The following is a 26,214-nucleotide window of genomic DNA, read 5'->3' as shown; positions in this document are numbered from 1 at the left end:
CCAAAAATTTTCAAAATTGAGTTATTGATTATAAACCACAGATTCAGGTATCTCAGAGAATACCAATCAGGATAAATAAAATATAAAAATGAACCACACCACACCTAGACATATCAAATTTAAACTGCAGAAAATCAGGCAAAAATAAAATACTGAAGAAGGCCAGGGAAAAGGGGCAGTAGGAACACCTTACCTACAGAAGAACTAGGAGAATTATATTAGACTTCTTGTCAGAAGCCACATAAGCTAAAAGATAGTGAAATAAAAAATTTAAAGCTTTGAAAGTTAACAACAACAACAGTAACAAAAACAACAAAACCCACAGACCCTGCCAATCCAGAATTCTAAAGTAAGCAGAAATATCTTTCAAAAATAAAGGAAAAATAAATACTTTTATTTAAGACAAACAAAAACAGGAAATTCATCACACCAGACCTCTCATATAATAAATATTAAAGAACAATATTTAAGCAGAAAAGATGTGATATAGGTCAGAAAATTGGATCTACATCATTAAAGAAGAGCATTAGAAAAGGAATAAATTAAGGCAAAATACACCTTTTATTTTTCATATTATTAATTGTTCTAAAAGACAACTGACTGGCTAAAGTAATAATAGTAATAATGCATTGAGTGTTCATAGCATATATCAGAATGAAATAAGCAGCTCAAAAAAGACACAAGGAAAGAGAGGAAGAATCTAGGAATATTTGTTATAAAGGTACTTGTTCTATATATAAAGCAATATAGTGTTATTTGAAGGTAAACCCAAATTATTTTCAAAATACATTGTAAACTCCAGGGGAACCACTAAAAAAGTAAACACACACACACACACACACACACACACACAGATATATAGATGATAAGTAAACACAAGCAATAAAATGGGATCATAGGGGATCCCTGGGTGGCTCAGTGGTTTAGCACCTGCCTTCAGCCCAGGGTGTGATCCTGGAGTCCCCGGATTGAGTCCCACATCGGGCTTCCTGCATGGAGCTTGCTTCTCCCTCTGCCTCTCTCTCTCTCCCTGTGTCTCTCATGAATGAATAAATAAAATTTAAAAAATATAAAAAATAATAATAATAAATTGCAACTGCCCTTTCTCCAACACATGCTTTAAAAAAATGGGATCATAGAAAATGCTCAAATAAAATAAGAGAAAGCAAAAAAAAAAAAAAGATAAGAAACAAAGAGGTCTGGGAAGATGGTGGTGGAGTAGGAAGACTCTAGGCTTGGCTTGTCCCACAAATACAACTAGATAACAATCATATCATCCTAAATAATCACCAAATCAATGTGGAAACTGGCAGAATAAACTCCACAACTAAAGGCAGAGAAGAGACCATATCAAGAAGGTAAAAAAATGTGGAGACACATCTTGGGAGAGAAACAGATTATGGCCACCATGGTGGAAAGGAACTGCAGTTGCAGAAAAAGGCAAGAGACAGGCTGGCACACAGGGGAGCCCACAAGAGGCAGACAAACCCCCATGGAAATTGGCTTGGAAAGTGAAAGGGGCTGAATTTTGTGAGTTCTTGCAACAACTAGGGTTAAAAGTCTGGAGATTTAAAGGCCAGCAGCATTGGCTCAGGGAAAGCACAGAGAGCATTAGGATGCTCTTAGAGAGAAAGCTGGGCAAACAGCCTGTGGACATACAACTTGAAAATAGCAATCTGAAGAGTGCCTGGGGAATACAATGAGGAAATTATTTGCTCCTCTTGGAGCCTGTCAGTGTCTTCGAGTGGTAGCATTCATGGAAAAACCCATCTGGGAACAAAATGAATGGCAGGCACCATTCCCGCCTCCCAACCCTTTAGGAACGGGACCACTTGTGGGACCCAACCAACGCTTACATTTGCTACCCAACTAGCTTTTGCCAAGCCCACCCCGCCTCTGGTGGAACTTCCCTTCCCAGTCATGCTTGCCTAGGTTCCATTGTGGCAGGCTTCTTCTCCTAGAAGACCAGCCCAAATCCCCGCCCACATTTCATCCCTCCAGCCAGGAGTTTTGTGGGGCCTCAGTTTTGGCAGCAATGTTAAAAGCATAAGCAGACCAGAACATACCTAGTTAAAACTTGCCACACTCAGACCAGGTACCAAATATTGCCCACAACAGGGAAAGAGAGCCTCTGTAGATGACTGGCCTGAAGGATAAAGCAGTCAGGACACAATGGCAGAGCACATGCGGCACAAATTGGAGACATGCTCTGAAGCACTAGGCCCTGGGGAATAGGGGACACTACATTAAAGGGTATTACAGGAACTCTTCTTCATCAGGTGATTATTCTCAAGAACAAGAGAAGAAGCTGACATTCCTTACGTATAGGAACATGCATAAGGACTTAGACAAAAGACAGAAAAATTTATTCCAAATGAAAGAACCAGAGAAGGTCATGACCAGAAGTCTAAGCAAAAGAGATATAAGTGACATGCCTGACAGAGAATTTAAAGTAATGATTATAAAAATACACACTGGACTTGAGAAAACACTGGAAGTCACTAGTGAGAACCTTAACACACAGATAAGGAATAACATAACAGAGATAAAGGGTTCAATAAGGGAAATGAGAAACACACTTGATAGAATGAACAGCAGACTGGAAAAAACAGAAGAATAAATTAGTGATCTAGAAGACAGAGTAACAGAAAGTAATCAGGTTGAACGAAAGAGAGAAAAAAATAATTATGTAAAATGAGAATAGACTTAGGGAACTGAGAGACTCCATCAAACATAATAACATTCATATTATAGGGATCCTAGAAGAAGAAAGAGAAAAATGGGCAGAAAATTTACTTGAAAAAATAATAGTGAAGTAAGTCAGTCGGAGAAGGACAAACATTATATGTTCTCATTCATTTGGGGAATATAAATAATAGTGAAAGGGAATATAAGGGAAGGGAGAAGAAATGTGTGGGAAATATCAGAAAGGGAGACAGAACGTAAAGACTGCTAACTCTGGGAAACGAACTAGGGGTGGTAGAAGGGGAGGAGGCGGGGGGTGGGAGTGAATGGGTGACGGGCACTGGGGGTTATTCTGTATGTTAGTAAATTGAACACCAATAAAAAATTAAAAAAAAATAATAGCTTAAAAAAATCCCTAATCTGAAGAAGGAAATAAATATCCAGATCCAGGAGGCACAGTGATGCTCCAACAAAATCAGTAAAGCATATTCACACCAAAACATATGGTAATTAAAATGACAAAATATAGTGATGCTTACAGGCAGCAAGTCAAAATAAGACAATTACATACAAGGGAAATCCCATAAAGCTATAAGTAGACTTTTCAGCAGAAACCTTGTAAGACAGAGGGAATGAAGTGATATATTCAAATTGCTGAATGGGAAAAATATACAGCTAAATTACTCTAACCAGCAAGGCTATCATCCAGAATAGAAGGAGAGATAAAGTTTCTCAGACAAACAAAAACTAAAGGAGTTTATTATCACTAAACCAGCCTGCAAGAAATATTAAAAGGAACAATTTGAGTAGAAAGGAAGGATTATAAATGAGTATATGAAGGTAGGAAACACAAATGCAGTAAAAATGAACACTTCAGTAAAAAATCAGTTAAGGAACTCAGAAAATAAAAGGTTTTAAAATATGGCACCATATACCTAAAACATGAGAAGGACAGGAATAAAGAATGAGTTCAAACTTAAATGACCATCAACTTAATATAGACTGTTATATACAAGAGATTTTCTATACAAACTTAACTCTAACCATAAACCAAACACACTAATATGTATACAAAGAATGAAGAGAAAGAAACCCAAATGTATTACTAAGGAAAACCAGCAAATCATGAAAGAAAGAATGATCAGAGAAAAACTACAGAAACAACCACAAAACAAGTAATAAAATGACATTAAATACATGTATATATCAATAATTACTTAGAATGTAAATGGACTAAATGTCCCAATAAAAAGACAGGTTAATACAATGGATTAAAAAGCAAGACCTATCTAGATGCAGTCCACAGGAGATGCTTTTTAGACTGAGATACCTGCAGATTGAAACTAGGAGAATGGAGAAACATATATCATACAAATGGATGTTAAAATAAAGCTAGAGGAGCAATAATTGTATCAGATAAACTAGATTTTAAAACAAAGACTGTCACAAGAGACAAAGAAGGATACTGTGTAGCTAAATGGAGACAATCCAACAAGAAGATATAACAATTATAAATATTTATGCGTCCAAATGTGAGCACTCAAATACAAAAAAACAGATTAAAACAAATATAAAGAAACTAATTGGTAGTAATGCAATAATAGTAGATAGGGGACCTTAACATTCCGCTTACATCAATGAACAGATAATCTAAACAGAAAATGTACGAGGAAACAAAGGTTTTGAATGACACATTATACAACATGGATTTAACAGATATATTCAGAACATTCCATCTTAAAACACAACACACATTTTTTCAAGTGCACATGAAACATTATCCAGAATAGATCACATATTAGGCCATAAAACCAGTCTCAACAAATTAAAAAAAAAAAACAAAATCATACCATGTATCTTTTCTGACCACAACATTATGAAACCAGAAATCAATCACAAGAAAAAAATTTGTAAAGACCACAAATACATGAAGGTTAAATAACATACTACTAAACATGAATGGGTAAAACAAGAAATAAAAAAGTACATGGAAACAATTGAAAATGGAAACAAATGGTCCAAAACATTTTGGATGCAGCTAAAGCAGTTCTAAGAGTGAAGTTTATCGCAATAGAGACCTACCTCCAGAAGCAAGAAAAATCTCAAATGATCTTACACCTAAAGTTAGAACAAGGTAGAAAAAGAAAAACAAAGAGCACCTAGCTGGCACAGTCAGTAAAGCATTTGACTCTTGATCTCAGGGTCATGAATTTGAGTCCCATGTTGGGGGTAGAGATTAATTAACAGAGTTTTAAAAAAGATTAAAATATTCTTTTTTGAAATATTTTATTTATTTATTCATGAGAGACAGACAGAGAGAGGCAGAGACATAGGCAGAGGGAGCAGCAGGCTCTTCACAGGGAACCTGATGTGGGACTTGATCCCCAGACCCTGGGATCATGCCCTGAGCCCAAGGATGACACTCACCCGCTGAGCCACCCAGGCATGCCCAAAAATATTCTTAAAAAAGAAAAAGAACAACAAAACCCGAGAGCAACAGAAACAAGGGAATAATAAAGATTGGAGCAGAAATAAATGGTATAGAAACTAAATAAATGGTAAAACATACCCTTGAAACCAGGAAATGGTTCCTTAAAAAAAATCAATAAAATTGATAAACCTGTAGCCAGACTTATCAAGCAACAATAGGAAGGGACACAAAGAAAACTACAAATGTAGGGGATAAATAACAACCAACGCTTAAGAAATACAATCATAAGAGAATATTATGTAAAATTATATGCCAACAAATGGGACAACCTAGAAGAAATGGATAAATTATAAGAAATATATAACCTTCCAAAACTGAAAAGGACCAAATAGAAAATTTGAATAGACTAATTACCAGCAATGATATTGAATTAGTAATCAAAAAACTCTCAACAAACAAAAGTCCAGGACCTGACAGTTTCACACGTGTATTCTACCAAACATTAAAGGATTAATACCCATTCTTCTCAAACTATTCCAAAAAATAGAAGAGGAAGGAAAACTTTCAAATTCATTCTATGAGGCCTGAATCAGCCTGATAAAAAATTATATATAGATACCACAAAAAAAGAGAATTACAGGCCAATATCTCTGATGAACATCGGCGCAAAAATCCTTAACTAAATACTAGCAAACTGAATCCAACAATGCATTAAAAAGTCATTCATCACCATCAAGTGGGATTTATTCCCAGTATGCAAGAGTGGATAAGTATTCATAAATCAATCAACATGATACACCACATCAATAAGAAAGGATAAACATCTTATGATCATTTCAATAGATGTAGAAAAAGTATTTGACAAAGTACAACATCTATTCATGATGAAAGCTCTAAACAAAGTAGGTTTAGAGTGAATATATCTTAACATATTAAAGACCATGTATGAAAAACCCATAGTAAACATCATACTGAACGGGGGAAAACTGAGAACTTTTCCCCTAAACTCAGGAGCAAGAGGAGGTACACTCTCACTTTTATTCAACATAGTACTGGAAGTCTGAGCCACAGCAATTAGGCAACAAAAAGAAATAAAAGGTATCCAGAATGGTAAGGAAAAAGTAAAACTTCCACTATATGCTGATGATATGTTACTATATATAGAATACCCAAAAAACTCCACCAAAAAACCACTAGAACTGATAAATGAATTCAGTAAAGTCCCACAGGATACAAAACTTTAAAAAGATTTTATTTATTTATTCATGAGAGACACAGAGAAAGAGGGAGGCACAGACACAGGCAGAGGGGGAAGCAAGCTCCATGCAGGAAGCCTGAAGTGGGACTCGATCCTGGGACTCCAGGATCATGTCCTGCACCGAAGGCAGGCACTAAGCTGCTGAGCCACCCAGGGATCCCCACAATATACAAAATTAATGTGAAGAAATCTGTTGCATTTCTATACACCAATAATGAAGCAGCAGAAAGGAAATTTGAGAAAACAATCCCATTTAAAACTGCACCAATAATTATTATTTTATATCTAGGAATAAACCTAATCAAAGAGGTGAATGAAGTATACTCTGAAAACTATAAACACTGATGAAAGATATTGAAGATGACACAAAGAAATAAAAAGACATTCCATGCTCATCAATTGGGAGAACAAATATTGTTAAAATTTCCATATCACCGTAAGCAATCTATGCATTTACTGCAATTCCTATCAAAATATGAACAGCATTTTTCACAGATTAGAAGAAAAAAAATCCTAAAATTTATATGGAATCACAAAAGGCCCTAAATAGACAAAGCAATTTGGAAAAAGGAAAACAAAGCTGGAGGCATCATAATTCTGTATATCAAGTTATATTACAAAGCTATGGTCATCAAAACAGTATAGTAGTGGCACAATAATAGAGATCAATGGAACAGAATAGAAAACCCAGAAATATGGTCGATTACTCTCACAAAGCAGGAAAGGATATCCAGTGGGAAAAAGTCATCTCTTCAACAAACAGTGTTGGGGAAACTGGTCAGCTATATGCAAAAGAATGATATTGTACCACTTGCACCACACACAAAGATAAATTGCAAATGGATTAGAGATCTAAATGTGAGACGTGAAACCATAAAAATCATAGAAGAGTGCATCGGCAGTGAGGTTTCTGACATCAGCCATAGCAATATTTTTCTATGATATGTCTTTTGAGGCATGGAAAATAAAAGCAAAAATAAACAACTATTGGGACTACATAAAATTATAAAGCTTCTGCAACAGTGAAGGAAACAATCAACAAAACTAAAAGTCAAACTACTGAGTGGGAGAAGATATTTGCAAATGACATATCTATTAAAGGGTTGGCATCCAAAATATACAAATAACTTATACAAATCAACACCTGAATACCAAATAATCCAATTAAAAAATAGGCAGAGGACATGACCAGATGTTTCTTCAAAGAAGACATCTAGATGGCCAACAGGCAAATAAAAAAAAGATGCTCAACCTCACTCATCATTAGGGAGATGCAAATAAAAACTGCAATGAGTTATCACCTCACCCCTGTCAGATTGATTAAAATTAAGAACAGAGGAAATGGGGTGCCTGCGTGGATCAGTGGTTGAACATCTGCCTTCAGCTCAGGTTGTGATCCCGGGATTCTGGGATCAAGTTCCACATCAGGCTCACAGCAGGAAGTCTGCTTCTCCCTCTGCCTGTGTCTCTGCCTCCCTTTCTGTGTCTCTCATGAATAAATAAATAAAATCTTTTTTTTTTCTTAAAGAACAGAGGAAACAACAGGTGTTGGTGAGGATGTGGAGAAAGGGGAACACTCTTACACTGTTGATGGGAATGCTAATTTGTGCAGCCACTGTGGAAACCAGAATGGAGGTTACTCAAAAGCTAAAAATAGAACTATTCTTTTATCTGGTAATCACATACTGAGTACTTCCAAAATACAAAAAAAACCAAAAAACAAAAAACCCCCACCAATTCAAATGGATACATACACCCCTGCATTTGTAGCAGCATTATTTATGATAGCCAAATTATGGAAGCAGCCCCAGAGTCCATTGACTGATGAATGAATAAAGAAGATGCGGTATGTGTATGTATATGTATACGTGTATCTATATCTATCTGTCTATAACGGAAAATCATTTAGCCATTAAAAAAATGAAATCTTGCCATTTGCAATGACATGAATGGAGCTAGAGCGTATAATCTAAGAAAAAGAAGTCAGAGAAAGACAAATACTATATGATTTCACTCATGTGGAATTTAAGAATCAAAGCAAATGAGCAGAGGAAAAGGGAGAAAATGAAAGAGAGACCAAGGAACAGACTCTTAACTATTGAGAACAAACCGATGGTTACCAGAAAGGAGATGGGTGGGGGGAATGGGTGAAATAAGTGATGGGGATTAAGGAGGGCACTTATGATGATGATCACTAGGTGATGTATAGAATTGTTGAATCACTATATTGTACACCTGAAGCTAATATAACACTGTATGTTAACTATTCTGGAATTAAAATAAAATCTTAAATAAAAAGGAAATGATACCAGAAGGGAGCTAGAGTGTGGGAAACTAACTACAACAGAAATGTTAAACATCTGGATAAATGTATTTTCTGAATCTTAGAGTCCTTTGAAACATGCAGGCAAAAAATAACATATTATTATATTATATTATATTATATTATATTATATTATATTATATTATATCCCCAATGTCTGTATGTGTAGAATATTAGGTAAATATCGCATGAAGTGAGAAGCATAAATTGGCATGTGAAAGTAAAATTTATACATTCATATTGAAGTGGTAACAAATTGATTCTATTCAGACTGAAAAGTTAAATGTATATTTTCTAATCCTTAGGGAAACCATTAAAAATTCTGCCAGATTAATAGTAAAAATCACTGAATAAAAAAAGAAATACTAAAAACTGTTCAAATCAATTTTGAAAAAGCAGAAAAATAAGGAAGGGTTGAAGTAAAAAAAGGGGGGGACAGAAAAGACATAAGAAAATAGTACATCTAAATCCAAATATAACAATAATTACATGGAAGGTAAATGGCATAAGCACACTAATAAAGAGAGAGCCCAAAATATTTTGGGTTAAAAATCCCATTACATGAATATAAGATGTAAAGGCTAATCTCTTCAGGAAAAAGAAGACAGGGAAAGACTTCTCAGCCTATTTTATGAGGCCAGTATTTTTTTTAAAGATTTTATTTATTTATTCATGAGAGACAGAGAGAGAGAGAGAGAGAGAGAGGCAGAGACATAGGCAGAGGGAGAAGCAGGCTCCATGCAGGGAGCCTGATATGGGACTCGATCCCAGGACCCCAAGATCACGCCTTGGGCCAAAGGCATGTGCCAAACCACTGAGCCACCCAGGTGTCCCTAGGACACCAGTATTATCTTGAAACCCAAACCAGAGAAACAATGGTACAAAAATGAAAAATATCATTCAATGCCTCCATCATCTTAGGCACAAAAGTCCTCAAAACATTTGGCAAATCAAATTTGGCCATTCATAAAATAAATGGTAGTACAATATAACCAAGCATGGTTTATACCAAAAATGTAAGACTGATTCAATATATAAAAATTAATCAGAGGGGCGTGGCAAGATTGAGGGGCAGGGCAAGTGGCTGAGGAGTAGGCTCCCCAAGTCACCTGTCCCCACCAACTTACCTAGATAACTTTCAAATCATCCTGAAAAACTATGAATTCAACGTGAGATTTATTTATTTATTATTAATAAATTTATTTTTTATTGGTGTTCAATTTACCAACATACAGAATAACACCCAGTGCTCATCCCGTCAAGTGTCCCCCTCAGTGCCCGTCACCCACTCACCCCTACCCCCCGCCCTCCTCCCCTTCCATCACCCCTAGTTTGTTTCCTAGAATTAGGAGTCTTTATGTTCTGTCTCCCATTCGGATATTTCCCACACATTTCTTCACCCTTCCCTTATATTCCCTTTCACTATTATTTATATTCCCCAAATGAATGAGAACATATCAATGTGAGATTTAAAGAGAGAACTGGAATGCTACAGAGAGAAGAGTTTGCACTTCTAAAGTACAACTCATTTGTAGCCACTCTGCACTGAGCAAACTAACTTTAGAAAGAAGAACTCAACACAAAAGAATCAGAAACAGTACTCTCTCCCACAGAGTTACAGAATTTGGATTACAATTCAATGTCAGAAAGTCAATTCTGAAGCACAATTATAAAGCTACTGGTGGCTCTGGAAAAAAAGCATAAAGGATTCAAGAGACTTCATGACTACAGAATTTAGATCTAATCAGGCTGAAATTAAAACTCAATTAAATGAGATGCAATCCAAACTGAAGGTCTTAACGACAAGGATTAATGAGGTAGAAGAAAGAGTGAGTGACATAGAAGACAACTTAATGGCAAGGAAGGAAGCTGAGGAAAAAAGAGATAAACAATTAAAAGACCATGATGAAAGGTTAAGGGAAATAAATGATAGCCTAAGAGGGAAAAATCTACATATAATTGGGGATCCAGCGAGCGCCAAAAGAGACAGAGGGCGAGAAAGCATATTTGAACAAATCATAGCTGAGAACTTCCCTCATTTGGGGAGGGAAACAGGCAATCAGACCCAGAAGATAGAGAGGTTCCCCCCCTTAAAATCAATAAAAACCCCTCAACACCTCGACATTTAATAGTGAAACGTAGAAATTCCAAAGAAAAAGAGAAAATCCTTAAAGCAGCAGGAGATGAGAGATCACTAACTTATAGGGAGAGAAATAGTAGATTAACAGCAGACCTCTACACAGAGACCTGGCAGGCCAGAAAGGGCTGGCAGGTTATATTCAGGGTCCAAAATGAGAAGACCATGCAGCCAAGAATACGTTATCCAGCAAGGTTCTCATTCAGAATAGAAGCAGAGATAAAGAGCTTCCAAGATAGGCAGAAACTGAAAGAATATGTGACCACCAAACCAGCTCTGCAAGAAATATTAAGGGGGCACTGTATAAGAAAGAGGAAGTCCAAAGAAATAATCCACAAAACCAAGGACTGAATAGGTATTATGATGACAATAAATTCATATCTTTCAATAGTAACTCTGAACGTGAATGGGCTAAATGATACCATGAAACACACAGGGTTTCAGACTGGATAAAAAAGCGAGACCCATCTATTTGCTGTCTACAAGAGACTCATTTGAGACCTAAGGACACTTACATCCTGAAAATGAAAGGGTGGAGAACCATTTACCATTCAAATGGTCCTCAACAAAATGCAGGGGTAACCATCCTCATATCAGATAAATTAAAGTTTATCCCAAAGACGGCAGTAAGAGATAAAGAGGGACACTAAATCATACTTAAAGGATCTATCCAACAAAAGAAACTAACAATCATGAATATTTATGGCCCTAATGTGAGAGCTGCCAAGTATATCAATCAATTACTAACCAAAGTTAAGACATACTTAGATAATAATACACATATACTAGGAGACTTCAACACGGTGCTTTCTGCAAATGACAGATATTCTAAGCACAACATATCCAAAGAAACAAGAGCTTTAAATGATACACTGGACCAAATGGATTTCACAGATATTTACAGAACTTTACATGCAAACGCAACTGAATACACATTCTTCTCCAGTGTACATGGAACTTTCTCCAGAATAGACCACATACTCAGTCACAAATCAGGTCTTAACCGATGCCAAAAGATTGGGATTGTCCCTTGCATATTTTCAGACCATAATGCTTTGAAACTAGAACTCAATCACAAGAAGAAATTTGGAAGAAATTCAAACACATGGAAGTTAAAGACCATCCTGCTAAAAGATGAAATGGTCAACCAGAAAATTAGAGAAGAATTAAAAAGATTCATGGAAACTAATGAGAATGAAGATACAACTGTTCAAAATCTTTGAGATACAGCAAAAGCACTCCTGAGAGGGAAATCCATTGCAATACAAGCATCCCTCAAAAAATTGGAAAAAAACGCAAATACACAAGCTAACCTTGCAACTAAAGGAGCTAGAGAAAAACCAGCAAATAGATCCTACACCCAGCAGAAGAGAGTTAATAAAGATTCAAGCAGAACTCAATGAAATTGAGACCAGAAGAACTGTGGAACAGACTAACAAAACCAGGAGTTGGTTCTTGGAAAGAATTAATAAGATAGATAAACCATTAGTCAGCCTGGCATGGGACTCGATCCCGGGTCTCCAGGATCAAGCCCTGGACTGAAGATGGCGCTAAACTGCCGAGCTAAACTGCCGAGCCACCCGGGCTGCCCAACAAATGATTTTAAAAACATCTTATGAGCAGCTATATGCCAGTAAATTAGGCAATCTAGAAGAGATGGACGCATTTCTGGAAAACCACAAACTACCAAAACTGGAACAGGAAGAAACAGAAAATCTGAACAGGCCAATAAATAACCAGGCAGGAAAATGAAGCAGTTATTAAAAACCTCCTAAGACACAAAAGTCCAGGGCCAGATGGCTTCCCAGGGGAATTCTATCAAACGTTTAAAGAAGAAACAAAACCTACTCTACTAAAGCTGTTCTGAAAGATAGAAAGGGATGGAATACTTCCAAACTCATTCTATGAGGCCAACATCACCTTAGTTCCAAAACCAGACAAAGACCCCACCAAAAAGAAGAATTATAGACCAATATCCCTGATGAACACAGATGCAAAAATTCTCAACAAGATACTAGCCAATAGGATCCAACAGTACATTAAAGAGATAATTCACCATGACAATGTGGGATTTATCCCTGTGATGCAAGCTGGTTCAACACTTGTAAAGCAATCAATGTGATAGATCATATCAACAAGAGGAAAAACAAGAACCATATGATCCTCTCAATAGATGCAGAGAAAGCATTTGACAAAATACCGCATCCATTCCTGATCAAAACTCTTCAGAGTGTAGGGATAGAGGGAACATTACTCAGCATCTTAAAAGTCATCTATGAGAAGCCCACAACAAATATCATACTTAATGGGGAAACACTGGGAGCCTTTTTCCTAAGATCAGGAACACTACAGGGCTGTCCACTCTCCCCACTGCTATTCAACACAGTAGTAGAAGTCCTAGCCTCAGCAATCAGGCAACAAAAAGAAATAAAAGGCATTCAAATTGGCAAAGAAGTCAAACTCTCCCTCTTTGCAGACGACATGATGCTGTACTTAGAAAACCCAAAAGTCTCCACCCCAAGATTGCTAGAACTCATACAGCAATTCGGCAGTGTGGCAGGATACAAAATCAATGCTCAGAAGTCAGTCGCAATTCTCTACACCAACAATGAGACTGAAGAAAGGTAAATTAATTAAGAAGTTAATCCCATTTAGAGTTGCACCCAAAAGTATAGGATACCTAGGAATAAACTTTACCAAAGAGGTACCAAAAGGTACCAAAGGTAAACTTTTCCAATCTTCCATGGATTGGAAGAATTAATATTGTGAAAATGTCAATGCTACCCAGGGAAATTTACACGTTTAATTGAATCCCTATCAAAATAGCATGGACTTTCTTCAGAGAGTTGGAACAAATCATCTTAAGATTTGTGTGTAAACAGAAAAGACCCCGAATAGCCAGAGGAATATTGAAAAAGAAAACTAGAGCCAGGGTCCTCACAATGTCGGATTTCAAGTTGTACTACAAAGCTGTGATCGTCACGACAGTGTGGTACTGGCACAAAAACAGACACATAGATCAATGGAACAGAATAGGGAATCCAGAAATGGCCTCTCAACGCTATGGTCAACTAATATTCGACAAAGCAGGAAAGACTTTCCACTGGAAAAAGGACAGTCTCGTCAATAAATGGTGCTGGGAAAATTGGACATCCATGTGCAGAAGAATGTAACTATACCATTCTCTTACACCATACACAAAGATAAACTCAAAATGGATGAAAGATCTAAACATGAAACAGGAATCCATCAAAATCCTAGAGGAGAACACAGGCAACACCCTTTTTGAACTTGGCCACAGCAACTTCTTGCAAGATACATCCATGAAGTCAAGGGAAACAAAAGCAAAAATGAACTATTGAGACTTATTCAAGGTAAAAAGCTTCTGCACAGCCAAAGAAACAGTCAACAAAACTAAAAGACAACCTACAGAACAGGAGAAGATATTTGCAAATGACCTATCAGATAAAGTGCTAGTATCCAAGATCTATAAAGAACTTGTGAAACTCAACAGCAAAGAAACAAATAATCCAATCATGAAATGGGCAAAAGACATGAACAGAAATTTCAGAGAGGAAGACATAGACATGGGCAACAAGCACATGAGAAAATGCTCCACATCACTGGCCATCAGGGAAATACAAATCAAAACCACAATGAGATACCACCTCACACCATGAGAATGGTGAAAATTAACAAGGCAGGAAACCACAAATGTTGGAGAGCATGTGGAGAAAGGGGAACCCTCTTGCACTGTTGGTGGGAATGTGAACTGGTGCAGCCAATCTGGAAAACTGTGTCGAGGTTCCTCAAAGAGTTAAAATAGAACTGTCCTGTGACCCAGCAGTTGTACTGCTGGGGATTTGCCCCAAAGATGCAAATGCAGTGAAACGCTGGGATACCTTCACCCCAATGTTTATAGCAGCAATGTCCACAATAGCCAAACTGTGGAAGGAGCCTTGGTGCCCATCGAAAGATGAATGGATAAAGAAGATGTGGTTTATGTATACAACGGAATATTACTCAACCATTAGAAATGACAAATACCCAACATTTGCTTCAATGTGGTTAGAACTGGAGGGTATTATGCTGAGTGAAATAAGTCAATTGGAGAAGGACAAACATTTTATGGTCTCATTCATTTGGGGAATGTTAAAATAGTGAAAGGGAATAAAGTGGTAGGGAGAGAAAATGAGTGGGAAATATCAGTGAGGGTGACAGAACATGAGAGACACATAACTCTGGGAAAGGAACAAGGGGTAGTGGAAAGGGAGGTGGGCAGGGGTTTGGGGGGACTGGGTGATGGGCCCTGACAGGATGAGCAGTGGTTGTTATGCTATATGTTGGCAAATTGAACTCCAATAAAACAAAATATACAAAAAAACCCTCAACCAATGTTTTCGAAAGTATAGGATTAGATACACCAAGCAGATATTAAGGTAAATAAAAGTAATGTCATAATATCAGAAAAAAATTTGTTTTTAGGCAAAATGTCAAAAATACCAAGTTTCCAGAAATATTTTCCTTACACTTTGATAAAATATTAATTTCACCAGGAACATATAGCAGTTGTAAATTTTTTATAATTACTTATATAGCTTCAAAATTGACAGAGTTACAAGGAGACATCAACACATTTTTCATCTCAACAAGTAGAGAATACCTCAGAAGTATGTTTAGAACATTTGAGCAAGATTAACAAACGTGACTTGACATATATACTATAGTAAACTCAACTGTAAAATGTATATTTTTTTCGGGGATCCCTGGGTGGCTCAGCAGTTTAGTGCCTGCCATTGGCTCAGGACATGATCCTCGAGTCCCGGGATCGAGTCCCACATCGGGCTCCCTGCATGGAGCCTGCTTCTCCCTCTGCCTGTGTCTCTGCTCCTCTCTCTCTCTGTGTCTCTCATGAATAAATAAAATAAATAAAAATAAAAAAAAATCTTAAAAAAATGTATATTTTTTTCAAGTGCTTATGGAATGTTTACCAAAAATGGCCTTTTGTTGGTCCATGAAGCAAATATAAATATGTTTCAAAGAATTGAAATAATAATAAGTACAAGAATGAAAAAAAAAAAGGATGCCTAGGTGGCTTAGTGGTTGAGCATCTGCCTTTGGCTCAGGACATGATCCTGAAGTCCTGGGATAGAGTCCCACTTTGGGCTCCCTGCATGGAGCCTCCTTCTCCCTCTGCCTGTGTCTCTGCCTCCGTGTGTGTGTGTGTGTGTGTGTGTGTGTGTGTGTGTGTGTCTCATGAATAAATAAGTAAAAGCTTTAAAAAAATTAAAAAGAATTACAAGAATGTAGTCAAGAATGTAATCAAACTGGAAATGGCAGGGGCACTTGATCTGCCAAAAAGGAAGCTGGTGGGTTGACTGGCTCCAAATTCCTGGAGGCCTCCTGCTGTGTTAGGCATTAACCCTTTAGTTGCTAAATGGTGGTTAGTAGGTCCCAGCAGTCCTAGATAAAGGGATGAAGTGCCCAGGGTAATAGGGTACCTGGTGGGGAAACTAAGAAAGCCAGGAACAGTGTTTATTTACCAAATAATCTAGAAATAATTTAAAAGTCATTATGTCCACACAATCATGAATCTGAGGAATATCAGTCCTATTTTTTAATCATTCTTATTTAATAGGTAAATTATAGCACCCGATGCTTATAACTCAAAAAAAACGAAAGTCTGAAAATTAATGAGCTGAGCACTTAACTCCAGAAGGTAAAAAAAATATCAAAAGAAAGTGAAAGAAATAGAATAATGATAAGTAAAAAATTGTTAAATGGGAAACAAAGACATAACAGAAAAGTAAAGAGTCAAAAGTTGATTATTTTTAAAAACTTGTAAAAGTGAAAAACTTTTGGCAAGATTGATCAAAACGAAAATGAGAAGATACCAATAAACAATATTAGAACAAAAGAGAGGCTATAACTGCAAATACAACAGAGATTAAAAAAATCCTAAATTGGACGTCTGGGTGGCTCATTAGTTGAGCTTCTGCCTTTGGCTCGGGAAGTGGTCCAGGGGTTTTGGGTTTTTTTTTTTTAATACACTGTAAGTCTTTATTACAAACCAAACCTTCCTCACATTGATGCTAGGCAGCCCTAAATGCATGGATGTTTTATTTTCCAAAATATCATCAGTAAATCAGCTGGTTTGAACTTGCAACACATTTTTCTGTAGAAACAATATTGTAAATCATGGTTTGTTTCAGAAACTTGTCTGAAAAACCCTATTGAAACTATAATGCAGCTCTATATCTGAAGTTAAAACTATACATAGAGAAAACATATTTTTCTTTTCCTATTTTTGTATACACCATAAATATAATTAGGCAAATGGGAAAGACAAAATAACCTTCAGTAGATACAATAATTTTTAAATGTGTTGAATTAAAGATAACTAAACCAAATGGAAAAGATGCCTTCAGTAAAATGGGTTTTTAGATTTGCTTTTGGATGTTAGCAATTGAGAAAAATTAAATTTATTTTGGGAGTGATAAAATAAATGGAGAGATGTGAAGACTAACAGGAATTTGTGGGCAGTCTCAGAGTCTTTGAACATTTGTTGTAATTTTTTGTTCATTTAATTTTATTTTAATACTTTTTACTTTTTCCCTTGGTATTTATAGACTGCCAACACCAACAATTAAGTCAGTTTTATTTATTTGAATTATAATTAAAGCATATGTTTTTATTTGAAAGCACCAAACTTCTCTAACTGCCTCTCCTAATCTTTCATGGTTAAAAGTTCTTCTGAACTCCTTTAGATTAATTTCTCTATTTTATTGCATTATATTTTTCTTATTATTATTAATATTTTCTGCTTACTTCCTTTTTTTGGTACTTCTACAGATATACACCAAATAGAGCTTTATTGAAAATATGTATTCATAGATCAATGGAACAGAATAGAGAATCCAGAAGTGGACCCTCAACTTTATGGTCAACTAATATTCGATAAAGGAGGAAAGACTATCCACTGGAAGAAAGACAGTCTCTTCAATAAATGGTGCGGTGTTTTGGGATTGAGTCCCACATCAGGCTTCCTGCATAGAACCTGCTTCTTCCTCTGCCTGTGCCTCTGCCTCTGTCTCTCTGTGTCTTTCATGAATAAATAAATAAAACCTTTAAAAAATAAAAAATCCGAAGATAAGAACTTCAAGCAAATAAATTTAAAAAGTGAAATGAAAGAGAAAAATTCGTAGAAAACCATAACTTAAAAATATTGACAAGTAGAAATAGCAAACTGGAATGATTCTATAACTATTTTTAAAAATTGCATCAGTTAAATTTTTTCTTATAAAGAAGATAGCAGGCTCAGATGTTTTTATCTGGAAGCTGTGTCAAATATTTAAAGAACACATAGTTTCTTGGATGACCTCTATCAGAAAATAGAATGAAAGGAAATCATTTGTACTTCATTTTATGTCGCCAAAATCAAATAGAGAAACATGAGAACCATGGAAAAATTACAAACCAAGCTCATTCATGAACAAAATGCTAAATTCCTAAATAAAATATTAATGAACTAAATCCAGCAGTTTTTATTTATCCTAGGACTGTGAGATCAGTTCAACACAAGAAAAACCTGTAATGTAATTCACATTAACAAATTAAAATAGAAAATTAACATGTCATCTTAAGAAATATAGAAAAGATTTTTAATAAAGTTCAAAGTCTACTTATTAAAAAAATCCTATTGGCAAACTCAGAATAAACTGGAACTTCCAGTGCACCTGGGTGGATCAGTGGTTGAGCATCTGCCTTTGGCTCAGGTCTTGATCCCGGAGTCCTGGGATTGAGTCCTGCATCAGGCTCCCCATGGGGAGCCTGCTTCTTCCTCTGCCTCTTTCTGTGTTTCTCGTGAATAAATAAAAAATCTTTAAAAAATTAACTGGAACTTCCTTAACCTGTTAAATGGTATCTACAAAAAACGACTGCAAATTTACTCAATGGTGAAACTTTAAAAACATTCTCTTTAGGGATGCTTGGGTGGCTCAGTCATTTAAGCAGTTAAGCTCTGCCTTTGGCTCAGGTCATGATCCCAGGTCTTTAGGGATGCTTGGGTGGCTCAGTCATTTAAGCAGTTAAGCTCTGCCTTTGGCTCAGGTCATGATCAAGCCCCATATATGGTTCCCTGCTCAGTAGAGAGCCTGCTTCTCCATCTCCCTCTGCTGCTCCCCTTGCTTGTGTTCTCTCTCAAGCTCTCTCTTGCTGTCAAATAAATAAATGAAATCTTAAAAAAACCCATTCTCCTTAAAATTATGATCAACATAACAATACACACTATTAACATTTCTATTCAGCATTGTACTTAAAATGGTGTGTTTGAGGTGAGAGGTCCTAGGAGTACAGTAATATAAGAAAAAGAGATACAAAAATATAAAGATGAGAGGTGAAAAAGAAAACTGTCATTAACCTATAAGTTATCAAAATTAATAAGAAAGTTAATGAGGTTATTTAGTTACAAATGCAATAGACAGTAATTACAATTATATTTGCATACATTAGCAATAAACTGCTATGAAATGCAATTTTCTAAAAAGGTATTGTTTACAATAGCAACAAGAAATAAAGAAATTTCTTATAATGATGTACAAGTCCTTTCAAATCATAAAACTTCACTCAAATTACATGAAAAGATTTTAAATAGATGGAGAGATATACTGTGTTTACAGAAGACCCAATGTCACAAAGTCGTTAACTCCACCTTAAACTGATCTACAGATTGAATGCAATTCCAATCAAAATCCCCAAATTTTGTCTGTGTGTATAACTTGAAAAGCTGATTCCAAAATTTATGTGGGCAAAAATTTTCACTGCAGTATTGTTCATAACCAAAAACTAGAAACTACCTAATTGTGCACCAACAGTAAAATGGATAAACAAACCATGAGATTTCACAAAATGTAGTACTACACAGCAAGGAGAATAAATATAACTACATGCAACAATAATATAGATGGCACACAAAACACAACATTGAATGAGAAAACAAGTCCAGATGAACATACACAGTTTTCCAAGCACTTTATACATATTAATGCACTTAATTCTCAGAACATCATTGATTGTGTTAATCTCCTCACCCATTGTCCCCTTTGGGACCAGGCAGTTCTAAAAAGGATGCTCCAAGCAAAAGGTAATTCAGATCTTTCAGTGGTAAATAGACTCCTCAGCAAGGGAGGTGAGACAGACTTTGCCTAGGGCAAGATATGGCAATCACTAAGTTTATTGTCTCTGCGGTCTGATATAATTCAGTCAATCACTAATGAGAGACCGTCTTAGGCACAGTCCACGCTTGCCTATGGTGAGTAGTAGGGTGAGTGGAAGTACAGCAATAAACATATGCTATGTGCCAGGTTCTGAGCTTGATGCTGAGGATATGATGGGCAAAAAGACCACACATCCATCTTCTAGTTTAAATAATAACTAACATTTATGGAGCACTTACTATGAGCTGGACATTTTAAGCATTTTATATACTTTACTCTCTAATCTTTATAACAACACTATTATTCACTTCTTTTTACAGATGAAGAAATGGATGCACAGGGAGGTAAAGAGACTTGCCCAAAGTCACAGAGGCAGGAGGTGGCAGATCTGGGATTAAAACCTAGGCAGTCTGGATCCAGACATCTGAATCACTGAATTGTCCCAACAACACAGTGTGAGAAGAATTAGTTCTGTTTTGCAGCCGAGGAAAGAGATGCTCAGAACTAAAGTGGGCACATATTTGTTTTGTACCCTTTATGTAACAGAGACTATACTAGGAGACTTACATATATTTTTCTGCAACCTGAAAGAGTTCACAGGAATACAGGGTCCTAACTCTAGAGGACCCAAGTATGCAGAGACTGGTTTGCCTGCTTGCCAACTGAACCCAACAGCCCCTTGGAAAGAATTAAAGTGGTTGGCTGGATGGGGGGTGGGATGTAATTCTCCGTCTCATCCAGGTCCCTAGATCTCTAGATGAGTGAGTGAAATTCCTGGTGGAGAGAAGGAAAGAGAATAGGAGGCTGGGTTTTTCCACCTCTTCCTCTTCTTCCTCTATCTACATCTTGCACACTACACACCATATTTAATATCCTACATCTTCCTGTATTCTCTAAGCAACTACCTCTCTTCCCAATAGTGCTGAGCCTGGACCTCCTCTAGCATTAGCATAGTGCAAGCTTGGTCAGCTGGTCCTCAAGATGTCTGGTTCCCACAGTCCACTGCTATCTTATCTCTGCTCACTTCATGGCTCCTCATGGCTCAGTCCATCCTTGGACTGGAAACACCTTGGTCTGCAACCATCCCCTGTTATCTATGGGAAATGGAATACTCCAGTTTTTTTTTAAAAAATATTTACAAGTTTTGTTTGCTTCTCTTTCGCCCTGCTTTTTCTTAAATTTTCAAAGTGAACATTACACAGCAGGCTGTCCCTGAGAGGCTGAATGTTTTCTCTCTCAAATTCCCAGAGCAGCGAAAGTGTCTGTGTGAGCCAAGAAGGAACTGCAGGAGACAGGACATCCAGACTTTCCCAAATCAGACAGGTAAAGACTTATTAGAAGAGGCTTGAGAAAAGGGAGGAGCAAAACTGACCAATGACATGAGACTGGTGTGTATCCAGCACCTGTCTCCTGAGAAATTATGCCAGGAATCATTACCTTATTTCACCCAAGCACTATCAGACAGGACCAATTTCCAAACTCTTCACAGAGTTCATCAAAATGAAACATTCTAGGTTAGCACTGAACAGTTAGTTCCAAACTAGCAATGTCAAATTTCGAACAAGAAGCATTTCAAATAAGCTCTGCATAAGAAAAAAAGTGCCTAGTCAAAAATCCCTCTAAGATGGTCTTTACCTAATCCTCATTCTTTCTCTGTCCTTTATCTCTCTCTTTCTTTAATTCTTTCTCTGTCTTTTCTGACATTATCCTTTTGTTGTTCTACAGCTATTTCATTCAGCTGCTTATCTAGTCGAACTTTCAGGTTCGGATGGGGGTAGAAATGGGGGGGGGGGGAACTGTCCTTTGCTCTTCTACACACATTCTACTACCACCACCTTGAAGCCCATGGAAGCAAACCACACTTACAGCCCCTCCTCCGCTGTAGCCCGCTGCTGCCACTGCTGTGTGGAATCCAGATCTTCTGCAACCTGGTTTGGGTGAGCTCTTCCATCTCTTGAGACAGCTTAGGTGTTGCAGCTAATGACACCACTGTCCACAAGGTACTGGGCCTCACTTCCTGTCTTACTATCTCTTCTGTTAATGTGGCCACAGCAGCAGGTGGACAGAGTTGGGACAGGGAGGCGCACTGGGCTTCTGATCTCTCTGGCAGCCTGTCTCCAGCCCCCTCTCCTCTTTCCTAGTCCTTGCCTGACTTGCCTGCCTCTGCACCTGTACGTACCAGTGGGGGCTTGGGTACAGAGAAAGAGGTTGGGCAGAGGTCAGCAGAGGCCTCTGAACTCCAAGGGCTGTGTACATAGGAGATAAGTTGGAGCCCAGCAAGGAAGGCAGCCAGCAAGACAGCCTAGGTCTGGCCAGTTACTTCCCTCCAATGAAGACAGGACTAGTAGAGTATGCAAATAAAAGACCAAAGATCATGTGCTTATATCCTGTGTGAGGTGGAAACGGTAAAGGTGATGGAGGCAGGTCTCAGTAGCTTTTACAGCTTTGAAATAAAATGATGAGCCTAAGTAGAATGTCAAGTTCTAACTGAGAAACAGAGATCCATATCAGAAATTCAAGGTTTTCAATATAAACAAACAAAATCCCTACTGAAAAATGCAATGTTTTGAGCTAGCAATCAAAAACCAGAACTAGAAGTAGAAGATTCATTGTCTCACTGTTTCCCCCCACCCACAAATGTTATTGCAACTGTTGTCTTCCCCTGAATTCAGCTGTCTTTCCTACCACAGGTCCTTTCCCACTTAAAATGTGCTGCTTGGGGGCACTCTTGGGAGAGATGGACACCATCTAATCATCTTTATGTTCTCCCCAGCCAAGGCTAAATAAATTAGAATAAAACTGACACCTTGGAAAGAGAAGTGAATGCAGCCATTTCTGGGGGGAGAGATGGTAAGCACTGCCCACATGGCTGCCAGCTGCCATTAGGAGTCCTAGAGAGAAAGGCATCATGATCTGATACAGAACCTGACTACAGTTCTTCATGCCAAGTGGAGGCTTAGGGTAAAGGCTGCAGCCGGCTGAGTGTGGGAAGCAGGGAGCAATGACCTCAAAGTAGGACAAGTCCATAGGCCAGAGTCATCTCACCCAGATGTGTCTACTTTACCTTCCCCCCTTCCCCTGGTTGTTTTGAGGCTTTTATGAGTAGAACTCATAACAACATAGCTTACCTGGAAGATGTCCAAGTATACTCTTACTTCATTCTTTTTTTTTTTTTTCTTACTTCATTCTTTTGCAACCTTCCCACCCCCTGAAGAGCCTCCAGTGATTGGCTACAAGGAAGCTCAACTTTCTTCCACTGAGCTGGGCTACACAGAAAGCTCTTGGGAATAGCAATCTCTAATCCCTTTCCTCCAATGCTCTTGGCTGTACTTTGCCTTTTAAGAAGTTCCCTAAAAGTTTATTTTCAGTATCCTAGTCTATACAAAGGTTAGATTTCCTCCAGTTGTGTATAAATCATTCCAAATCTTCAATACATTTCAGAGCCTGCCTATCTAAATGAATGTACTGATGCAGTGAGTCACAGTAGTTAAAAGCAATGGGCTGTGGAGCCATACCACCTGAGTGGAATCCCACCTCTTCCCTCTGCAATGAGATCCTGAGCAGAAGATTTAACTTTTCAGTGCCTCAGTTTTTTCATCTGATAAGAGTATCTATCTGCTCAGGGTTGTTGAAAACTCAACGTGTTAACACACATAAAGCAACCTGGGAAATATTCAAAATACATTAGTTAACCCCTTTTGTGAAGTAAATGATCAATCACCTCTTCAGCTAATCTGAAACTTCTAATGTAATGCTGAGTATACAAGAAACAATAAAAGGAATTTATAACATATTACAAAGGGTTAACATTTATAATAAAGAACTCCTGCCAATCAATTAGAAAGATAAATTTACTTTTACTTTTTTGGTTTTGTGATACAGAAAACCCTAGAAATCATTACATCCAACCTTCTCTGGTAAGAAAATTGAAGCCTAGAGAGGGGAGGTATTTTCCTAAGTGACCAAGTGACCAAGTCCGGGGTAGAACACTGGGGACCTGATTTTTCCCAGTCCAAGGCTTGGAGCAACTTGGACTTTGTTGTTGTTGTTGTTGTTATTAATTGATCAATTTAGTTTGATTTAAGAATGTGGTCTTTCAGATGATCTCAGAACATTTAGAGTCTCAGAACTAGACCTTGGAAGAGATACAACTCTCTTAATCCTAATAAGTCTTCTAATAAGTATTACTCTGCTAATAATTATTTTTTCCTCGGCATTGGCTTTCCTTGCTACTGAGTTGGTTTTTTCTTTTTCTGACAATGCAATATTGCATATACTGTATTTTGTATTACTTTTTAATTGAAGTATAATTAACATACAGTGTTACATTACTTTACAGAATAATTTAATAATTCTATACATTTCTTAGTGGTCATCTAGATAAGTGTACTACTCTTAATCTCCTCTATCTGTTCTACCCCTCCCATCTACCCAGTTTGTTCTCTGTACTTAAGTGTGTTTTTTTGGTGTTTTTTCTTTGTTTGTTTGCTTCTTAAATTCCACAAATAAGCGAAATCATATGGTATTTGTCTGACTGACTCATTTCACTTATCGTAATACTCGCTAGCTCCATCCATGTCATTGAAAATGGCAAGATCTCATTCTTTTTTATGCCTGAATAGTATTTCATTGTGTGTATATGTATATATATGTATGTGTGCATATATATGTATATGTATATATTTTTGTGTGTGTATATATGTATATCACATCTTCTTTACCATTCATCTATTGATGGACATTTTGGCTGCTTTTATATCTTAGCTATTATAAATAAGGCTACAATAAACATAGGGGTGCATATATCTATTTGAGTTAGTGTTTCCATTTTCTTTGGGTAAATACTCAGTAGTGGAATTGCTGGATTGTATGGTATTTCTATTTTTAGTTTTTTGAGGAACCTCCATACTGTTTTCCACAGAGGTTCCCTCAATTTGCATTTCCACCAACAGTATATGAAGGTTCCTTTGTTCCCACACCCTTGCCATCACTTGTTATTTCTTCTGTTTTTTATTTTGGCCATTCTGACAGATGTAAAGTAATAACTCTTTTTTATTTGCAATGTTAATAATCCTAATAATAACTTTTTACATGTATGTTTTCCATTGTCCACAAAACAACAACATATTCCATATCCTAGTTGCTCCTTACATTCTCACTAGTTTCATAGGGAAACTAAGGTCTAGGGAGATGGGAAAAAGCTTGTCCAAGGTAATTGAGCTGGTTACATGAACCCCCTTCTATGTTTACAGTTTTGTCCTCATGACTCTGCCAAGAGGCAGAAAGATAATTTTAGCAGCAGGAAATCTGAGATAGGAGGCTAGCAGGCTATTGGCAAGGTCTGAAAGGGTAAACCTAGGGTCCAGGCTTGAAAACCCAAGTTAAAATTGCCTGGAACTGGAACTAGCTAGCTGGTTTTTGTTGTTGTCATATTTTTTTTTAATCTTGCTTTTGTGGTGTATGTGTTGTTTGTCTGGGTTTTTTGTTTGTTTACCTGTTATCAATTTTGATCCTAGAAGCAGGAGAACTAAACAAGATTTATGGAAAGGTCTCAGGATGGCTGTTCTAAATCAAGCCCCAACCTACTTCTCTAAGCCATGTCTCTCTTTCTAAGCCCATGCTTAACTTGCGCTTGCTGATTCATGGAGTCCCCAAACATAACATATATATATTTTTTAAACCTCTGGGCTTTTGCTCCACCTGAAATGCCTTCTCTTTCCTTCCATTCTCAGTGAAATCTAACTCAATCTTCAAGAACTGGCTCAATGTTGCCTCCTCTGGGAAGCTTTCCCTGTAATCTGGGATAGGCATTATCTTTGGTTCTCATATTGTCTGTATGTTTCCATTTATCTGAGCAAGTATCCACTAGTTTTTACTGGTGTACTTCCCTACTAGACTATGAATTCCTTGAGGATGGGAACTAGACCTCAGTTACCTGCGATCAGTGTTTCCAGTATTCAGCTCAGGTTCTGGCAAGGAGGAAACACTTGCTCAATGAGTATCTCTCTGCCCTAGATGAGATGAACGTATAGACAATCACTATTCGGAAAAGTAAATGTCATAACTGAGATCTATACAGGGAACTGGGTGGGCAAACTAACTAGGTCTGAAAGTAGAAGGTGGTATCTAGAAAGATTTTTTAACCTTGAATGGGGCAGAATAGAA

At 37.2% G+C, this 26,214-nt stretch overlaps 1 protein-coding gene across 6 annotated transcripts in view; it reads right to left on the bottom strand.

The window, feature by feature from the left end:
* Window positions 1–26,214, bottom strand: part of PFKFB1 (6-phosphofructo-2-kinase/fructose-2,6-biphosphatase 1) — a 73,360-nt gene that overhangs the window by 45,696 nt on the left and 1,450 nt on the right. The window contains exon 2 of one of the 6 annotated variants that reach the window (XM_077887656.1): window positions 25,985–26,060. The exons of 2 other annotated variants lie outside the window; for them this stretch is intronic. Coding sequence is in view for 2 of the 4 variants with exons in the window: in XM_077887659.1 (XP_077743785.1) it covers window positions 21,916–22,000 (85 nt within the window). In the remaining 2 variants the exon portion in view is untranslated. Of the gene's footprint in view, window positions 1–18,570; window positions 18,754–21,915; window positions 22,232–25,984; window positions 26,061–26,214 lie in introns of those variants that run through there. 3 more of the 6 variants (XM_077887659.1, XM_077887653.1, XM_077887657.1) reach the window with 3 other exon arrangements.

Source organism: Canis aureus, chromosome X, assembly GCF_053574225.1.
Source record: "Canis aureus isolate CA01 chromosome X, VMU_Caureus_v.1.0, whole genome shotgun sequence".
Taxonomy (NCBI): Eukaryota; Metazoa; Chordata; class Mammalia; order Carnivora; family Canidae; genus Canis; species Canis aureus.
Note: the sequence above shows the minus strand (reverse complement) of the source record. Positions and strands in the feature narration are given on the sequence as shown.